At 36.6% G+C, this 14,968-nt stretch overlaps 1 protein-coding gene across 12 annotated transcripts in view; it reads right to left on the bottom strand.

Moving 5' to 3' along the window:
• The window catches only part of HELZ (helicase with zinc finger), a 100,033-nt gene that overhangs the window by 71,413 nt on the left and 13,652 nt on the right, over positions 1-14,968 (bottom strand). For 5 of the 12 annotated variants that reach the window (XM_068913743.1, XM_068913746.1, XM_068913742.1 and 2 more), the window contains exons 2-4: positions 7,698-7,920; positions 4,140-4,367; positions 2,462-2,498 (exon numbers count right to left, since the gene is read on the bottom strand). The exons of 3 other annotated variants lie outside the window; for them this stretch is intronic. In XM_068913743.1, the coding sequence (XP_068769844.1) occupies positions 2,462-2,498; positions 4,140-4,349 (247 nt within the window). In that variant the 5' untranslated portion in view covers positions 4,350-4,367; positions 7,698-7,920. The remainder of the gene's footprint in view (positions 1-2,461; positions 2,499-4,139; positions 4,368-7,697; positions 7,921-14,968) is intronic. 4 more of the 12 variants (XM_068913741.1, XM_068913740.1, XM_068913750.1 and 1 more) reach the window with 3 other exon arrangements.

Here is a 14,968-nt window from a genome sequence, read left to right on the forward strand (position 1 = left end):
CAGTTGTTAAAAGTAGAAAATTATAAAATATATTGCTGTTATTGCAGGCAACATCAACATCTGTGTTTATACTGCCATTCATGAAGACTGCATGATGCATGCAGCTCCTGTTAGTGCTAACAGGACTTTTACATTCACCAGAACTTCTGGATTACCAAATCAAAAGTCTTTGCTCAACAGACATTCATATCATTAACAAGAATTATGTGAAACACTAAAGAAACAGTAGTCGCACAAGAGCACTTACTAGACATCTCTTCAAAGTATAACGGTAACTAAATCCTATTTACAAAGTGCCTCAAGGATTAGTCTGAATTCACCACTCTGATGATACTGCCCACACTTCCAAAAATAGAGCTTACTTCCCAAATCAGAAAAAAGCAGCTCCACAAATAGCTTTTAGATACCTGACAGTTTGCTATTTTAACCTCAAAGTTTATATACCCAATTATGATATTTCATATTATTAACTGTATAGTATTACTGAGCTAAAATATGTTATTGCATATAAAAGTTACAACATATAACCAATATATTTTGTTAAACATTTATGGAATAACTTAACAGATTCTAAGGTATCTTCACCTCTTGTGTTCATAATAGTGTAAACGGTATGCTATAAAGGATGCATATTTCTTGAGCTATCCCAAGATTTACTTATCATCCAGGTTAAATTAAAACACTGTCATAGGTATGCAATATGTCAAGTTTTGTAAAAAGACAGAATAAAACTTGAGTAAAACTTTATTTATTAAAAAAAAATGTAAGCAAAGCATACACTTAGACCATATTAAGATTATTTCTTCCAAAAGATATTTCAAAAATAAGATTAAAACTGAGACCCTTTAGGATCATAAATGCAGATACTCTAAAGTGGGGTACAACTGACAACAGCACAATACAGGAAACCACAATCGCGTTATTCATTCGTATATTCACAAAAAATACGGTGCGTGTATACAGACATATACATACACACATCATTTTTATACGCCTATAAAAATGTGGCACTAAGAAGCTGAAAAATTTCCGCAGTTTTAGAACATGGAAAAAATATTTGCACAACATGCTGACCTGAATTAAGAGAAGCGTTATTAAAACTGGACACTTTTTTTGTTAGTAACATACATCTGAAAGCTGTTTTCTCTACTTTTTAAATTCAAAAAGTACAACTGCTGCTCCTGCACCACCCACTTCTATGCACGCCTAGTGAGAGAAGGAAAAATATTGTTCATTTGAGATACTGGTATCTGACACATATGCCAAGAGAATAAAAATAGTCAATCCTAGATGAATGCTACCCATCTACCTCTATGGCACACCCATCACACCTCTTCAAAGAGAATACTATTCACTAAACAGCATTCCCTCTCCTGACTCCTCTAACCGTTATTCAACTTCCCATCTGTCTCTCCTTCCATTTTTTCTTGCCATCAAGGAAGACAACTATGAGGCTAATCAGGATATCACACCCTTGGCAGATATCAACAGTGAAAATAAGAAGCAGCTTTAAAAAAAAAAAAAAATCAGACTAGTCTAAGATTGGTACCTATTAAGGGTATCAAATTTTAAAATTTTAAATAAATTGAGACCAGACCTCAACATAGGAAATTTACACCTGTTAAAAATCATTTTACTTTTCTTAGTTATGTTTGTGGACCCTGCACAAGTAGTTTGCAGACTACTTGTAGTAACGGCTTAAAGGTGATCATTCCTAGCATGGGAATGTCACACAGTCTCTGTAACAAAATTGTGGTTTGAAGAAATTTCCCTTTAAAATTAAAGGCTAAAGAATTAAAAACTGAAAAGTGGGATCTACCCACCTTTTCTTTCCCAATCTAACTGATAAATTCTGATCCGATGCTTACCACAGTCAGCAAAAAGTTCTCACTGAGTACTGAATCACTTCCACTATAAATAAGTAACAGAATATTAGCAAGGATGGTTAATTCCTTTAAAATACTCCCAATTAAACAAGGAAATAAAACATGAAAGACTCAACTTCCATGTGACAGATGCACATGTTTGAAAGCTTTAGCAAGCAGGGCTGCATGTAAGCACATCAACCCCATTTGTTTCCTGAACCAACACCTAAAATGCAAACCAAAATATCCACCCATGTCCCTGGGAAAGAAGAGAGAACAATCAGCTGTCTTCATCATCACAAGCATCCTGCACTATCTAGCCATCCTACATTTATATACTGAACTATCTATTAGTCAAATAGCACCTCTGTGCCAAAGACAGCTGCATTTCAGTTCCAGTCTTTGAACAGGACTTACAAAGTAGTGAGAGCTCCGTAAGCAAAGTAAGTAGAAGTACTGCAAAGCAAACACAATTTTAACCAGAAAAAAAAAAAAAACATTGTTAGCAAACTAACAAATCTGAGAACCTGTTTTTGAAATTCCAACAACGGACTGCAATTTATAACGCTATGGAATAAAAAAGGAAATAAGCATACCATGCCTACAGTCTTCATCTGCTTGCCCATACTTTTTCTGAAAGGTAAAACATGAAAAGTTTAAAAATAACATTATTCCAGTTAGCACAAACAAATACAAGCTTGAATCAGAAGTTTCTTAAACCTTTTAATAATCCATTAACTCTTCTTTTCCAGGGCAAAACATGTAAAGAATATCAGTCATTTGTCAAATACAATTAACTAATCCTTAGAAAGCTGACTTTCTCTCAAATTCTCAGCAAATGGACATTTTAAAAGAGGTATAGGAACGTGCAAATGTATGTTTATGTATGTGTTTGTAGGTGGCTCACAACACCTAGGAAAAAATACAAAAACTTATTTTTTTTTGTCTAGCCACTGTATTTTTTTTTTAATTTGTACTGATACAGTGCTGCCGGAATTTGCATGGTATGCACCTGGCTTATCAACGGTGATTTTAGAAATTATTTCTTCCAATAATAAAAGGAGGAAAATTAGGCTAAGCATCTACCTGCATATTGGTATATGTAAAAAACTTTGAGAAATCAGCCTTTCGTAACACAACTTCCATTAAAAATAAGTAAATAAATAAAAATCAAATGATACTAAATTCCTTAGGCATTTGTGAATCTCTTCCCCTGAGGAGCTATACGTTACGTCGCATCTTAATTTAAGAAAGGTTTCCTAATTATCGTATCACATGCTGCGTGTTCGATGCAGCTCTCTATTTAAAGAATGCTAAACAAAATCCCTAATCAGAGGGGCAAGGTTTATCTTAAAGCTGCCTAGCAAGGTCTTACAACTTGGCCAAACTTTTTTGACTTGGAATGAAACTGTTCGTACCCAATATCTGAAGACTTGGGGCGAGGGAAGGCCCCTGAAAGTCTATAATAATGTTTCCAAAATATCAGGGAAGGGCAGGGAAAATGTTGGTTTAGTCATATTAAGCATTCTAATGTCCATTCCTTTAAAAAAAATGTAGTTCTCTAATGCTTTAAAGGAAGGACATAAATTTGGCAATGGAATGATCTATGATTCATGGATATGTCTCTTGCCTTGCATTTATAAACCTTTACAAAGATCATAGTTTTCACATTCCCATTAAAAACCTGTCAGAACCTAAAAGTTACGTTTTCCATTAGAGGTACTCTAGCCTAGTGATGAAAAAAATAGTATGTGATCAAGTATTAAAAGACTACCATTATGTCCACGCTAAGGCAGCTAAATAAAGTACCAACTGGTTACCCAAATACTGGCATTTCTTCCTCTCCCTCCCCCCCCCTTTTTTTTTTTTTTTAGTGCTTAGATTTACAACCTTAATTTAATGCTCTTTAAAGATACAGCTATTCAGTACGTAATTTAATAAACATAATTTAATACTCTATAACCAGATATTTGTCTTCCTGGAATATATCTCTACTTTTTTTTTTTTTTTTACACAATATTTTTTCTCTATTCTTTTAGAGAATTCAGACCCAAACTATTTAGAGGTCCCAGTCTTGAAAAATAAACAGACCCATGTCACTGCTCAGAGAAAACTGCAAGACAGAAGTCCCATACACGCTTTAGCGAGGAGGATTCTGCAGAAAAACAACATGCCAATTACAGGAAAATGCTGAATTTTATTCCAATCTTGACGGTAAAAGAGATTTGACTGCTCTTTCCAGTTCACTTGACACTATTAAAGAGTCACACTCACAAGTTGTAAAAAAGAAGCAATTCTATACAGCAGACTCTCGATTTTGATGCGGTCGATTTCTGCCTGGCATGCCTCCGAGAGCTGAGCCGGGGGGTACTGGCTCAGGGAAAGGAGTGCCTCTGTGCAATGCTTCACTGCCACTTCATAATCCTGCTGCTTAAGGGATTCACATGCTTGTTCACATGCCTTCTCTGGTCTTCTGTCTGCCATGACTCAGGGACAGAAATCCTAGAGTGGGGGCAGAGGGGATGATAAAATGTTGGTTAGCTGTATAATGGCAGTGACAACTTGCCAACCAACTTCCACTCCCATCTCCAGGCGTCATATCGTAGCCCCTCCGTCTTATGCCATTTACGTTTCCTTCCCCCATCTTTCTCGCTAACTAACCTCTTCTCATTTTTTTCTCCCTGCTCCTACTTGCATCACTCCTGGCTCTCAGTTTTGGCTCTAATTCAGGAAGATATTTAAGCCTGTGACTAATTTTAAGAATATAAGAAGTGGTTTCAAATTTAAAGTCAGCATGGATTTAAGCACTTTGCTGCATAGAGGCTTTTGTGTCTTCACTGGCAATGTAATCTTTGCTTTGGAAGTAATACAACTCATCCACCAGCTGCTCTTTTCTGAGCCTTCAGTCCTTTACTCCAAAACACCTTATTCTTCACAGCACTTCTCACCTACGCTTAAGGTGAGTGAGCCACAGCCTTCAGTGGGTGAAGTGCAATGTGGATGGATAAGGATGAATGAGAACGAAAGGGAGGTCAGCAGGAAGCGGCTTGCCTGTTCGTTCAGCTGGTTTGCTTTCATTTATGTCTGAGGAAGCCTAGATATCCCAACCAGACCAACGCAACATGCCATAACACTTTTTTTGAATAATTTTAAGGTACATATATTGAGGGGGGAAATTGAAATAGCTGTGATAAAAATCTATATACAAGACAGACAATATTATCTGCCAGTAAGCTTAAACAAATGGTTATCAATGATCTAAATCACCAGTAAAAAAGCAGAGCCCTTCTATAATCCCCCTCTATAATATTATCTGTTCTTTGACATAATATTTAATACATAACATAGCTTTAGAGACATTTTGTTTTAAAGCTGACTTCACAAAAATCTGTTCTGATCACTGAAACAGGAAAATTTAGTTTTCAGTTTCATTTCTAGCAAGCAGCATATTTCAATATTTTTGAATATCTATCAACTGTTACGATTATCTAAAATAACTACCTCTATCATACCTTAAAAATTCACTGCTAAAAACTTCTTTTATATTTGACATTTATAGGTTTTTAACAAGGCTAAGATAAAGCAACTTCGAGAAGCCAGTTTTAAGGTCCAATACATCTGTTTTCCTTATAAGAAAAACGATGCACTATAATTAGCATGATTAACATGTCTAAGCCAATATACAGTGGAAATGTAAAAAAGAAATGGTATATATAACATCGTATCATGATACGATGTTCTATGTGTTTCTTTCCATTCTTAAAATTTGATTTTCAGTATCTCAATAAAAAACATACAGGAACACTGATTTCTCAAGACAACTTTAACTAAACCCACCTCTCTCTGATAAAATTTTTATATAAAAATTTCTTAGGTACAACAGTGCATCTTCCCAAAGATGAAAGAACATAAATAAGCACATGTTCTGCGATTATCTCGATGAAATTCTGTGACATGAACATCTGCCTTAATAATGACCTTGCAAAATATCATCTCATTCATCCAGAAGTTTATTTTTCTGATACAAGCAAGTTCCCATTTTTTAATCATAGTAGGAACAGGCAAGTAGATTTTGTTCTTCTATAGATGTGAATAAATTCATTTATAGTGTAATTCCATTAACACTAAAAACATTCAGTTGGATCATTTAAAAAAGAACATATCTTCAATTTTATAAATGTTAGGTATTGTTATGCTCATTATGCACGGATCCTTTCTAAATATAATAAAAAATAAATTTGTCCACCATTTCACTAAAATCTTAGGCCACAGTAAATTTTACAAATCTCGGATTTGCTTTAATAATAAACTACCATTAATTAATTGATGTTTTTCTCATGTACATTCTGTTTTCCTCCTAAGGGACAGAAAAGAGAGGCTCTCATGAACTCTGCTGTACTTTGGATTTCCCCACTTCCTGGCTGACTTATAACCAAAATTCCTTTGACCGAAAGCCTTAGCAGAGTTCCTGTGTGTTTACTGCAGGAGCACTGTTTATATACAGATCCCGTCCTAATTGACCCAACCAGTGCAACTCCCAGGCATTTGGAGACTAAATTACCTAGCCCTTCTTCCCTAGCATGGCAGTAGGGCAAAGAAAAACATTTTATGCTCCAAATGTCTTATGCTGGCTATTTTGATTAACGTTGAATCAGCTTGTTTGAGGAGAAGCTATGTTTTATATCCCCAGCAGCGGACTACTATACTGCAAAGGCCACATAATTTCTTCGGTCAACTTGGAAACTTAGAGAGCATTTCAGAGGATGTAACTGACCTTAATTTAATCCACAGCTTTTTCTTAAGTGGGGTTCAAAAAGTCAGGCTGTTCGGATAACTAGGCTAAACTGAGTCACACTCTCAGTATTCCCAAGTATAATTTAAAAAAAAAACAAAAAAAACAAAAAACCACCCACTGAAGCCACAGTGCATGGGACAGAGTAGCAGGCAGACAGCTCCAGAAGTATAATTTGTTTAATGAATCTAATCATAACAATGAAAACTGACATGTGGACAACATACTGAAAATTCTAAATTGAGGCTCTCGGATTTCATTTCAATTCCATATATATCTCTATCTGCAGACACAAACGTGCACATGGTATTGGCTTGAGGTACATTTATTGAGTATTTGCACCATCTACTTTAGACTCTAATCCAGGTGCTCTAAATTGCTCCCTTGAGGCACTCAGCTCTTCCTTTTGACTCTTTAAAAACTTGCGCTCCTAAATTTAGGCCCCTCAAGCTGCACCAAAGGTAGCAACTGAGACTAGATTATGTGAATGTGACTTAAAATCCACCCATAAAACTGAGATCAAAATACTAAGTATGTAAAGAACAAAAATATGAGGATTATTCTTTTTTTCCCCCCCAAAATGGCTTAGAGAACTGCATGCCAAAGAGTTGTAAATCTAAATTGGTATCACTGATTTGAGTGACAATCAGGATAAACTGTCAACTGTTTAATATACCTTTAGAATTTTCTCCAGAAACAGTAAACATATTCCCACTATCTACAATTACACATTTAAGATAGGTGGAGAGTGAACCTACCTTGGAAATACAGACATTATGTATTATCAACAGCACCTTTATTATCAGTGGTCAATACAGAGCATGACTTAGCTTTGAATTAACTTACAGCAGCACCGCTGCCTACAGGAAGACTCCTGATTTATGCACTTAAGTAGTATATTTAAACATAGCTCGTGTGAATTCCAACTGATATGACAGTAAGCTTCTCATTGACTACAACACATACAAAAGCTTACACAACTCTTCTCCATGATCCAGAGATCTAACCTGGCTTTCTACTTTATACCTCCAAAAACCTACCTTTAGCAGAAAACTCACTGATATTACATTTCTTTGAAGGCCAAATCATGCTCAGCTTAACTTCCATACAACAGTTGTTGTTGTTGTTATCACTTAAAAGATCTGGTTAACTCCAACTAGTGCAACCCTGTTTTTCAATGGACTGTGGGGGATTTTTTTCCCCTACAACTAATGATTTTCAGGCTCAGTATCCCTGAGTATTTCTCCTTCTTTCCAATGGGATCTGTAAACAAATAAAAAAAGAGTAACTAGAATCTAATCTCCAAATAAAATGGACAGCTTGAGGAGGAAGAGCTATAAACAGAGTGATCTACGCAGTCATTTATTTCTAAGTAAACACTACGCCTGCTTGGCGCACTGGAGGCTTTTGAAGAATTACTCCACAGTATGATTAGTCCAACTACAAACTAAAAATCAGTGTAGGAGGAAAGAACATTGTGAACTAAACTTAAAGTATTTCAGAGCAGTTTAACTCGTGGCAACGCTCTTTTGTGCTTCACAGCTTACAGATGTACTTTATGGAGCCAAAGGGTCCATATATTAAGATAATGGTAAGTTAAGCAAACGACAGTTACTAAAAAATCTCAAACAGATGCTTTTTCAATTCACTGTAAAGAATCTAGCCAGATAACTCTCCATGTACTTCATAAACAAACAGATTAGAGGGCACAATGCTGTTCCTATTAATGTTACTGGCAAAATTCCCAATGTCTGCCAAGACAGAAGGATCAGATCCAAGGTCTCGCATGCCAAGCTGACAAACAGTAGACAAGTCAGTAAATATTTGCATATTTTAACCAGACATTAACATCCCTTGTAAAGATTTATGCTGAAGCAATGATGTTCAGCTTGCAGTCCTACGGTCGGACTGGTAGGAATTCACTCTGAATTGAATATGCTTCCAGAGCCATATCCCAGGATTTGTAAGCTGAAGCAAATGAATGAGATCCTTTGCTATGGGGAACATGGAGGGGGAAGAGCCTCTCCGGCTGCCTCCCACTACAATCCACAATCCTTCAAACAGCGCTGCTGTGAGAAATAAGCACCCAAATATTTCTTGCCAAAGCTATTCAGCTGCGTGTCCTCCCAGTAACAGCCTACTGTACTGCAGGACAGCAGAGACGTAGGGTTTGCCCTCCCATCGCCTAGTTCAGTCAAGCCGGCACAGGCTCGCAGAAAGCCAGGCTCAGGAATTCAACTCCTTCTGCCCAGCCTAAGGAAACAGGTAAGGTGATCACTGTGATTCCTAACCCCGTGTGACTCTTCAGCCCTTCTCGTGAGTTGGAAAGGCTGGCCACCTAACTGGACAAAAGTTTTAAACATACAATAAATTCAGGTAATCCTTCCAGAAGAGACAGCTGTTTATCGTTACTTCCCGGTAATTACTTTTAAGAGGTAAGAAGAGATCAACTACATTTATTTTTGAGGCAGTAACTTTTGAACTTCAAGGCCAATTTGAACTGCATTTCACAGAAGTCTAAAGAGTCTCAAAGACACTAAGTAACTGCAAGTTTTATAAAAAACGTGTAACAAGATAGATAACAGAGACCCAAAATATTGAGCTCACTCAAGGAGAGGAGAAGTTATGATCCAGCCTTTTATTAATACCAACAGATCAATTACCCCATCCACCGAGCCAGAAAGATAACCCTATATGAAAATATCACTCACTAGTAAAAGAAAAATCTTATTTATTTTTCCTGCCCATAACAATAGAAGTAGTAAATCACATTCATTAATTCAGCTGCTCAAGGATCAATCAATTAATTTCCAGGGTTCACTGAAATAGGATTTGCAAACTTTTTAGACTATGGACACCAGCAATGCACATCGCATAACTTCTTGCAATTTGTTACTGGTAAAATCGATATGTAAGCAATCAACACACAAAGGCTTCTAAAATCTGTTGAGACATATGTTTTAATTGCTTCCATAACGGAAAAAAGTAATGTTGTCAAAGTCGCGATGACTGGTAAGGACACAGTCCCTGAGACTGAAGAGTCTTCTAGTTCCCTCTCCCTCAAAACTATAGACTGATAAGATATTTTAATTTATACAGGCTTGGAAAGCTCTAGGTTCCTTTCATAAGCTGCATTAATTAAAATACATGAAGAATATTACACAAGGAAAATGTTAGCTACTGTAACCCTGAATATGCCAACACTTCAGCTAAGAAAGATGGGTCACTAATGTTCAATTGTCCAGATTTTCCTAATATCCTACATTTGTCCGACCATGTTATAAAATAAAGAATAATATATATATCGTCTGCTAAATTATATTATATAGTAGCTTTTGCATCTCTAGTGATCCCATCTTAAGGCATGCTTGCAGCTCTAAATAATGGTATGCAATTGTTTTTGCAGTACTGAAAATATCACTCGAGTACCTTTAGATTAGTAAAATAAAATTAAATCTCTTATTTTCCTTACCTATAGTGATAAAAGAAACTTATCTTTGCCTTAAGACAAAAAAAGCGTTAAGACAAGCATTTTATTCAAGCCTAGAGGAAGGAATAAAACAGTTGCACATTAAAATAGAAGCCACTTGCAAACACACCAAAAAATGTACTTTCCCAGTGTCATGATATAAAAATCACAAACAATCCTAAACTCACAAAACCTTTTAATAAAATGAAAGTAGATAATGGTAGTGCACTAACCATCAATGTGAAAGACTGAACAGAACACAGAGAAAAGGATGGTGCCTCTTTCATGCACAGGGTGCAGAACAGCGTAATATGAAACGTGCTTTTGCTTCTTTCAAAAAAATGTAATAGCAGAGATCTTACGCATTCATTTATTGCAGTTATGACTGAAGTGAGTAATATTAGCTATACACAGTGCTCAGAAATGTGCTGCACACCTTACAGAACAAATACAAAAGTCCCACCCTTGAGAGAGGACAATCTAATCAGTTTTCTGAAATAACTGAGTTACTCTGGTTAATGTTGTACAACCGCAGGCAAAATGACCCTACTTTAAATTCCAAAAATGATGATAAATCTGAATTGGAGCATACAAAATGAGGAAAAGCTTATTTCCAGGCTTTATTATATAGCATAATAGCAGCAAGAACTTCTGCTACAAGGCCTCTAAGGAACATGGTACGTTCGATTTCAAAAGGAAAATAAAAAAAAAAAAAAGAATTAAGACGTTCAAGATGTCCCCTAACATTAAATACTTAGATTATCTTTCCGCTTTGAAAAGCCAAAGAGAAGACAATCAATTAGAAGCACAAGTGATCCCCGGCCACATAAACGGAGCGTCAAGTCTGATCCGGTAAGCTTAACATATAGGATAAACACATCCACTTTTACTGAAAAGGAGCCAGCTCCTGTGGATGGTTTACCATTCACAAAACAACAAAAATACAGCAGCAATTCAGATTAAGAGCAAATGTCTTCAGCATCTGGATCCTCTGTGTTCTTTAAATCGCTTTACGTACATCGCAGCTGGTAACAACTAAGATCTTACTGCACACCAGGAATGATTTCAGTACAGACACTTAAGGTGATTATTAGCACTTTATTATCTTTACTAATCTCGTTTTCACTTTGGAAACAGCAGCAGCAGAGGACAATCTATACAGACAACAGCAGCAACATTTCTACATGGCCAAACTGGCTAAGAAAAATGATAAGGCTTTCCAAGAGCTTCCTAATGGCACCCTTGGATTGTTAGCCCTTATTCAAGTGTCACAGATAAACCTGCTGATACCTCTGCCCAATCTACACTGACAAATCCCTTGACTAGAGGCTGTTTAACTAATTTAGCAGCTTTATCAGCTGCATTTCATAAGGTATCTGTTGAGTAAATCTATATCATCTTTGGCTCAAAATCTGAAAATAACTCATGGCCTCAGCATTTACAACTACCACATCCACTATATCAGTATCACTAGGTATCTTGATCTCCAGCCTTTCAAAGGGTCCTTTTGGAGAAAGCTGTCTGAAAGCACTACCCATTCTTGATGAAACTAAAGAAAATACACGGCAAGTCAAAGCAAAACAACATCTACTTGGCATGTGTTCACTTTAAAAGCCATCCATAAACGACAGATACAAGACTCCTATCTACACACAGCAGCAAAAACATATACATATTGCATATATTAATATTACAGTACAAATATTAGGTTGCAAAGTTAAGTACTCACAACTTGTGCAATGCAAAATTATCTGTACAGGCTTATGTTGGCCCTCCTTTGGGTCCACATTGTAACGTAGCCTTTAACTATATTAGTCACATACTATGCTTTTCAAAGGCCACCTGGCTCAATGAGCGGGCAGAACAGAAGCTGTCTGCTTAATGAACAGCTAGTTAAATAGTTCAGCATAGGGCCGAAGGCCTTATTTATTGTATGCTACTGAAATCTGGTTGTCAAGACTGCATTTTAGTGTTTTCATGAACTTTTAAATAACGCTCACAATTACTGTGACCACGGACTTCACAGGTATTAAGAAGATATCTTTACCCTTCTGGCTTTGTTCCCATTTCACAGACCAAGAGTGGAGACACAAAAAAGTTAAAGCCAGAAGTTTCTATGAACTTTTCACATCCAGCTTAAGACAACTAAAAGTGATCTTCTCCTCCGATTATCCTCTGCCCTGTACTATATAGCTCTTTATATAAACAAAGCAGAACACCCAGTGTCTTCAGAGCGACTTATGAGTATTTAGCACTTCGCTATATCACAACATGGGGTCTTTCATTAGAAATACTACAAAATGAAGTATAGCAAAGATAGGGCTTGAGTATGAATTGCCTCCTTTTTCTTATTGCTATTCCCTGCAGCATTTATTGAACACCTTCCAGTTTATGCAAATAGTGAAACTGTATTCCAAACAACTGTATTAGCATTGTATATTGACACCTACCCACAACAGAGCTTCCCTTCCATTTCTTCCTTTCTAGTCCCAGTATTTTCAGCCTTAGACCCCTCATTCGGCTGCCCTGTCTTCACATTGCCTCTGCGTATTCTGTGAAAGTCTGCATTTTCCACCTGAGGATTCTCTGTGCTCTCATTTTTTCCCAGATTCATACCAGGGAGGAATGCAGAAGCCCCAGTCTTCACATTGTATGGAAATCCTGTTTAGCTCAGGCTCAAATATACTCACTGCAGGGACGATCTTTGAGATTTGTACAATTTGCTGATTTGATCAATGTTGAGCAGATTTTCACAGGATTCATAATAAGTACATCCTTGCCAGAAACAGCAGACTATACCACATCTTAACTTTTTGCAAAGCAGTGCTATAGGACATTAGTGTTTTTTTTTTTTACTGTGAACAAAACAACAATTGCTTTGCCTAATTTTTAGAAAAGACTGAACCATGTTGCCTAAACCCTTCATTTCCTCCACACCACCCAAAAAGTTAGCCTGAGATAGACACTTACCATGGGAATTTTCAACCCAAATAATTAACATTTGGCAAGTAATAACCAACTGAAACGAGGCGTATGTAACAGTAAGCATCAGGTAACTTAATAATAGGTGGTGCTTCTGCCCCACCTAAAGCTCTTTTGGCTCCTTCATAGGAAATCTTCACATAAACAATCTTTCATAAGAACCAGTTAACAGTAACGGTTTGTATTCTGTATACCTATTGAGTCCTTACTGCTTTTTCAGAATAGAGTTTCTCACACTTCTTCTGAGACGAGGCTATTTGAATTGTAATACTGCCCCATGGTTACTGTATACCCCCCCAACAATCAGCTACATATATATGCCTATATCTATAAAAATAGCACTTAAAAAGTAATTCAGTCTGTGCTTCTCTTATGACATTTACGAGAGAAAAACAAAGGGAAACCTCGGTCCTGCCTGACCAGTTAGCTCCCTGTGCACCCAGACCAGTCTGCAAGTTTCAAACTCAGGACAGAGCAACACACTTGGCAGAAAAATGAAGTATTCACATCCTAAAAAACATCATGACATTTACAACTCTAAGCTACTTCTGCTGGAACCTCTCTCTTCTTAAAAAGTTCAATAGCAAAACAGCGCCTTGATCCTAGGAGTTTCTGAGCATTCAACAACATCACGTTTCACAGTAACTTTGACAAAAAAGGTGAATACCATTAATCTTAAGGAGTTGCCCAGTCATGCAATTACCAATATTCTTCTCTGCTGAGTCATAAGAAAGTATTTTTTGCAAAACGTCTGCTGTATGATATATAGGTACATCTGTGCATATATGACTAAACATCTGTCACTTATATTTACAAAATGCCAAGTGAGTACAAAATAGTGTTACTAATTAATGCAAAGGGAGTCAAAGAAGATCCCCAAGCCTCACTTGAAGGTGCAACGCGTATCAAGACATTTATGAACATATTTCACAAGCTTAAAGACAACAACATATGTCACAGAAGTTTTTCACAATGCTCATTTAGCTAAACTTGCCACTCATACAGCACTGTCTTCAGAGAGCACTTGCTCACGGTTCATTTACCAAAACTCACAAATTTAATCAGTCTCAGAGACAGAATCAGAATTAGCAGTTCCTAACTTTCAGTCTTGTGCTCAAATCACAGCTCCCTCTAAAGAGGCATCTGGATTTCAGCAATAATAGTATTGTTAAAATTAGGAAATAATTTGTCACAGCATATCCCCTTTTGGAAAATCCCATACAAATTTATTTTCCTAACAACTAAGCAGCTCCAAAATTTAATGGCTCAATTCAAATTTTCTCTGCCTAACAGGAGTACTTGTAGTGATGCTGAAACAGTATTTCCTGAAGTGTCAAACTTTAATTTTCACACAAGAACATTTACCACTCTTGACACGTCCCAGTACTGCAAAGCAGCACATCCACGTGACTAAGAAACCTAACTGAAAAACACAGCTTTGATCACTGGTACAAACGCAGACTTTAGCTACAGGTGCATATCATGGTTGTACAGTTGGGTGAAGTAAACAAACTCTAAATTCATTTTCTGTTTGAGAAAAACATGAATCACTCTTTCAACTCATTCAAAGGGCAAACAATGTAAAAATCTTAATACTGAACAAAGTGCACGATGCACAAACCAAATGCAGAAATAAGCCAGAAAGTTGTGACACAAAATCGGAAAATTTTCTCTGGATATACTTAAGTCTTCACTGCAGCACTATAATGAACTTAAATTCATTACAGTAATGAATAATATTTTGACATTTTTATTATACCTTTATACACTGCTTAGCACAAAAGGGTCCTACCACAATAGATCTAATAACACAGTGATGCCACCCACAGATACTCTCCAAGCATATCCTTCCCAAAAACA

The sequence above is a fragment of the Struthio camelus genome, chromosome 19 (genome assembly GCF_040807025.1).
Source record: "Struthio camelus isolate bStrCam1 chromosome 19, bStrCam1.hap1, whole genome shotgun sequence".
Classification (NCBI taxonomy): domain Eukaryota; kingdom Metazoa; phylum Chordata; class Aves; order Struthioniformes; family Struthionidae; genus Struthio; species Struthio camelus.